This window comes from Citrus sinensis, chromosome 3, assembly GCF_022201045.2.
Source record: "Citrus sinensis cultivar Valencia sweet orange chromosome 3, DVS_A1.0, whole genome shotgun sequence".
Lineage (NCBI taxonomy): Eukaryota > Viridiplantae > Streptophyta > Magnoliopsida > Sapindales > Rutaceae > Citrus > Citrus sinensis.
The window spans coordinates 47,709,969-47,716,398 of record NC_068558.1 but is presented as its reverse complement, the minus strand read 5'-3'; the positions used below and the strand labels follow the sequence as shown (position 1 = coordinate 47,716,398).

General features: G+C 32.9%; 1 protein-coding gene across 1 annotated transcript; it reads left to right on the top strand.

Annotated features, from left to right (window-relative positions):
• The first annotated feature begins 382 nt into the window (after positions 1-382).
• LOC102622754 (ethylene-responsive transcription factor ERF023) lies at positions 383-1,359 on the top strand. Its single transcript, XM_006495350.4, has one exon. It carries the CDS (start codon positions 437-439, stop codon positions 1,007-1,009), a length of 573 nt encoding a protein of 190 aa, XP_006495413.1. The 5' UTR covers positions 383-436; the 3' UTR covers positions 1,010-1,359.
• Positions 1,360-6,430: the final 5,071 nt, after the last annotated feature.

Below are 6,430 nucleotides of genomic sequence, written 5' to 3'. Positions count from 1 at the left end.
CTCTCTACTCGACCAAAAGCTATAGTCGTCTTAAGAAGTTGGATAGCGAGCTTTCTTGAAAAGGTTGCTCGGTCATTATTGTGCCAATGTGTCAATGCTCCACCAATCCTGGTAGGAAACACAACCCCTCAGCCCCTCTACACCTCCACGCGCTTTCAACTTTTTTTCCACAAGTGGTGCTCTTTTTATTATTGTTTAACACCGCACTATTTCCAGACATTCTCCACGTGGAAGAGAAGTGCGCGTGAGATGTGCTAAGGCTAGGCTCCTGTATGCTTCTTTTGTTTTTTTTTTTTTTTTTAATTTTGACAATGATAGATTAGACATGGGTAGTATAGTAATTGCAGTCACCGTTACAACGTCATTGTACAATATAAATTGTCTTTGAGTCTTTGACATGCACTCAAAGCCAGCAGCTCTTAAATGTAAAATGTAAATGGAGCAACAACCATACACATACACTGAACATGAATTGACTGACAGTGCCACCGCTACAGCCACCGCAATTCACCGTAAATCCAGCTCACAAACAGGCGGCACGCGACACCCTGTCTATCGCGGTGTCCGGAAGAGACGGTGGGGCAAATGGGTGTCTGAAATTAGAGAGCCACGCAAAAAGACACGCATTTGGCTGGGTTCGTTCCCCGTGCCGGAAATGGCAGCTAGGGCTTATGACGTTGCTGCGTATTGCTTAAAGGGACGAAAAGCTCAGCTAAATTTTCCTGACAAGGTTGAGGCCTTGCCACGACCTTCCACGCGTGCGGCTAGAGATATTCAGGAGGCAGCGGCTAAGGCAGCACATGCCGGACTCATTTCATCAGAAAAGAGTGATGTCTCGGAATCGGACGGTGATGACTTTTGGGGGGAGATTGAGTTGCCTGAGTTGATGAATGGTGGGTGGTACAGTAATTCTTGCGGATGGACGTTCAGCTGTGATACCACGTCCACGTGGATTGATGAAGATGCACAGCCACAGGAACAGCAGCCGCCGTCCATGGCATGTTTGTAGATTGAACGCTGTGGTTTGTTACGCGTGTACGTTTGTATACATATTTTTAACCGGCCGGTCCATCTTGTACGTTGTAATTACTTGGTATGTGTTAGTTATTTGTTAGTGGGCCGCGTTTAGCCGTGTCATCATATCAAAGCTCACTGGTTTTACAATAAATTCGCCATTTGCGGCTCTTCGCTTATGATATCAATGTCTATATTTTTCTCAAGTTTGTTATGTTGAGCGTGGCTGTACGTCACGGTCGCTGTCTCGTTTACATGTGCCATGGGCCACTGGTTCATAGCAATTGGGCATCATTGGATATGTACATTAAACCCACGATGTTATGCATAAATAAATTCAATCGATTTTAACTGTTTTTGCGTAATGAAAGTTAAGCCTATTTCTGTTGCTGAAATCTTGTTCCTTATCGGATATTTTGCCCATTCCTCTATGAGAGCCTGCCCCACTTTTTTTTTCTTTATTATTATTATTATTATTATTATTAGGGTGCTGCTAAGTTACAGATTCTGTAACTTACAGCTCACCCAAAACAAATTTTACACAACCCCTCAATTGTTTGAATAGCAACACTTAGAGGTTTGTTTTTGGGTGGTTGTATGTTAAAGATTCTGTAACATGCAAAGGTCCTTATTATTATTATTTGTTTTGGATTCTTTGATCGGTTGATGGCTGAGGCTGAGCCCATAAGAAAGAGAAATTGCCAGAAGCTTGTCTCTTTCCGAATTTTGGGATTCGCTGCCCAACGTAGTTAAGATTTTGAAATTTTAGTGTTATTACCTTATTTATATGCATTGTTCGAAACAGGTAATCTCAGTCCTCTGCACGTAAAACAAAATAAATAAATCACTATTTCATTCAAAAATTATATTATGATGGTGCAATTTAGAAACATTGAAAATTATATTAAAATTTCATTCAAAAATTTTAATTTAGAATTAAAGCCTGGGATGGATTTATGACATCGTAAATTAATTTTTACAGCATTGTAAATTGATTTATGATACCGAAAATTTGTGTGTGTTTAAGAATGAGCCAAATTTATTTTTAAATACTAAAAAGAAAATGAATTCCACATATAACCACTATAACTTGAACTCATTCTCGCATGAAAAAAATGCCAAACACCCTCTCCTGTCTAAGGAAAGTAATTAGAACCCTATCATGTGTTTAAATCCATTTGAACCCCTTATGTTATAACAATTTTGTTAACTATTTTATTGATCATTTTACTATTTTGTCCTAAGTGATTATAAAGTTTAATGTTTTGAGAATATGAATCAAGTAAAATGACCTATATACCCTTAGTGATTGAATTAATTTAATACTATGATGTTTGTGAACTTTGTATTCATAAGATAAATATCTAAAAAATTGACATAGATAAATATATTGCATTCGATCGTACATAGACATCACTACATAGTTATAAAAGAACCTAACCCACCTAATTGTCACGGGCTTTTATTAATTCAATTATCAAGTATATATCGACTTAATTTGGGTCGCTTATGCATATAACATATTTTCTATATGGCTCTTATAGCGAAGTTTGTTCATGTCACCACAAAACTCAACTTAATTCGAACCCCATGTATATTACAAAATTTCTGTATGGTTCTTACAACGAAACTCGTTTATATTGCCATAAAATTCATTAAATTGAGTGTCATGTATTTGAGAAGAATGCGGAAGAAGAGCACGTTGCTGCTCATCATATAAATCCTTTACTTGATTGATATTCCTAAAATATTGGGGGCAAAATAGGTTAATGGTAAAAAAAAAAAAAAGACCCTTGACTCGATGTCTGATATAACGTCAGCAGGTTTGGATGAGTTTTAAAGCATGCACAAGGGAGTTCCGTTACATTCTTCAAACAATAGAAGCTTTGACTCAACTTTTTTTTCCTACTCACTTGGGTGAAATGGAAGATAATTTATCAATAAACCATTTATTGTTTTGTTTCTAGTAATTGATCTTTAGCTACCTCAACGAATTTAATTATCATAATTTTTAATTTCATTTTTTTCTGCATGTGAATTTACAATTTTTTTTGTATGTCTATATATATAATCATTCTTAGTTGTATGTGCCTTTTTTTTTTTTTTTAATTTAAACATGATCTTAGTCTTTTAGTTTCAGAGAGTTATTTTTTAATGAACTATAAAACTGTATGGTTTAAAAAAATTAATTTTAAATTTATTATTTAAAAGTATGTCCACATAAAAAAAAAAAAGAATATCTTCACTAGAGAATGAATATATATATTCTAATCCTAACTTACCATGTAAATTTCTTTTTATTAAGAAATAATATAGCATTAGTTTACTTAGAAGAAGACGAATCAATGACTTTATTTGGAGAATGACGTGGTGAAGGAGGGATGACAAACAACTGATCGTTTAGTCAAAATCTTTGTTTTGAATTGGTTGACCCATTAATCTTCTTATTAATTTTCAAGACAATCACTTGTCATGTACAATAAGTATTTAATAAAGGGGATATAATATTTTTTTTTAATACTGATTAAACATCAGATTACTGTATTACACAGATATTTACAATAACTGCTATTATAGCAGATATATTACACTGATAATTACAATCAGATATACATGAGTGGGACTTACATTATTACATTGAATTCTGTGAAGTACATGCCCAGACAAATAACCCTTCACAAAGGAGGGATATCCATCCTCCACTCGCATTTCGCAAGGGAGAATGATTTTTATATATTAAGAACATTTAGCCCCCACAATGCTTTTGTGGGGGCTAGAACCGCTACCCTCACAAGCCTTGTGAGGGCAGCAGCCCACCACTTCGGCCAAGGCCGAAGTGGCAGGGGATATAATACTTATGACTAATAAGAAACCCACTGCCCACTCTTTTACTGGATACCGCTGATCAATCACCAACGCATCCAATTCTTAATTAACTCCCGAATTTATTTTTTGTTCTTCAAATTTTCTAGAAATCAAAGGATTATGGATGTTTATTGGCCGATGAATATAGCAATGAGGTTCTTGATTACAATCCTGAAGTTGTCAGTGATTTGAACCCCGGTCTCTAATGGGGCAAGAGTCGAACCGAACCGAATAATTGGTCGGACCACATTATTGGCACCATTGATGCTGCGACTGAGATATGTGAAACTTAGTTTCTTCAAATTGCACCAGCATTTTCATTGCCACCAATTAATTAAATATCATATAACTTTTTTCTAAGTACTCTCCCTCTCAATTGAATTGGCACTGGCTGTCTGCGGCTGTCCAATAAGAATAACACAGCGGAACTTTAGGAAACAGTGACAACAGATGCTTTCACTCATACTAACAAACAACAATTCATAAAAGTGGCCAAACAAAACAAGCAATTAAATACCATATTCTAGACATATAATACCCGTTGCTTGAGGGCAGGACATTCTGTATACATATATGAAAGTGGCTCAAATGCATTTATGTGAAGGCCTGCACAGAACGTGTCGTATCAATTGTAACATTGCAACCGAAATTAATATTGTACACTACAACAAAATTGATTTATTATGGCAAATTTTAATTATATGCCGTTAATTATTATTAAAGACGGCGTGTCTAATAGCCATGCTATTATTCATCACCGATAAGATTAATACTACAATGGACTTCTAATACATGTTGTAAAGGGTGTGTTTGGTGCATGTGATTATGGTGTATTATAACAATGTTCACATTAATTTAACATCAAGACCATGATTGGAAAGAAATTATATTGGGATAAAGGGGGTAGCTAAACACGACTGTGAGTCGGGTTTAGCTTAATGCCTGCCCAAGTGCTTTAGGCCCAGCATGCATTGCGAGGTATGGGTATGGGTCAAAAATTTTAAAGTTTGTTATGAATATGTATAGTTAAGAGTTTATAAAAAAAAAACACGTGCTTATAAATTAAAAAATAATTTATAATTTATATAATATATGATCTATAAGTGTGTGATTTACTATGTTGTGTTTCTACCATTTCATTTATTTGACTATTAATATATTATGTATTAAATAATCATCTTTAATTCAAGGGGTTTTTTTTGAACTTTTAGTTTTATTCTAAAATTTATTTAAAAAACTTAATGGAAGCCTAAGCTAGGCATCCAGGCCCGGCCCAAATTCGAACCAAGCCCGTCTCTCAATCTGTTATCAATAACATCGACTTGGGCCTAAGTTTGAAAAAATTCGGCCTAAACCCGCAATTTCCTATTTCAAATTAGAAAACGCTATGTGTTATTTAAATTCATTAAATTAGTTTTAACCCCCATTTTCTCGACACATCAATTATAAAAACTTACAAATTCATTTTTTACTCTATGCACCTATTAAAAATTCCAACAAAACCCTACTTAAAAGATGCCTTTTAACGAGTTTATCGTTTTCCACAAAATTATTTCCTTACCAACAAATAAATCTATATTCTCATTTTCGCGGCCTTCATAGTTCTTTCTTATTTTTTTCATTGTTCTTAATCTTTTTCTTGGTTCAAATATAAACTAAAAATATGTATTTGGTGAAATAAAGAAACAAAATTACTAAATTATTTAAAAGAAAATGTATGTTTAGACCAAGGAGGTCCAAAACACGAGCTCCTTGCACACACATGTATGTTTAGTACCCCAAGAAATCTTGAATTAATTTCACCTTTATGCTTCGTGGTTTTACAGGATTTATTACTGCATATGACCGTCTTTCATATAGATTACTGATAATCAAATTGTAACAAGTGGGAAAAATATTGAATACTATGCACAACAATCTAGCCTACTATTTTTATTTGTTCCATACAACTGATTAACAAAAATGAGAGGAACCTAGGTGTAGAGTGGGTGTAATCTTGTTCTCTTTTTTGAAAAATAAGTAATTATAATTACTTTTTATTAAGGTGACATTTTGTTTAACTAGTTGATTTTGATTTTGTAAAAATAATCTAATGCTTATTGAACAATGAATATATGTACTAACACAAATTTTAAAATATTGATTTCAAATAATTTAATAATAATACTTATAAAAAAATTCAATAATAGATATTAAAAACAAAAATAATATTTATTACTTTTATTATTATTATTATTATTTTGGTTCTGTTTAGCATTGAGATACTGTAACTTTTAAACTACAAAACTATAGTTGCTCTAAAATATTATTATTATTATATTATATGTAATAAATATAAAATTTAAATAATAATTTTGATAAAATTATTAAAAATATATAAAATTTTCATCATACAAATAAAAAATCGTATCAATATAATTTTAAAAATATAATAAATAATACTTATCAAATATTTTAATATTGTTACTTTTAAATTATAGTTCAAACTTTAATCCTAAGGGATTAAACTGACCTTTGTCTACCGTTGAAACAACGCTCAAAATCTAGTGTA

What these genes read in the sequence shown, in the direction of transcription:
- LOC102622754 (XM_006495350.4), top strand. Translation starts at nt 437, where the DNA reads ATGGAGCAACAACCATACACATACACTGAACATGAATTGACTGACAGT.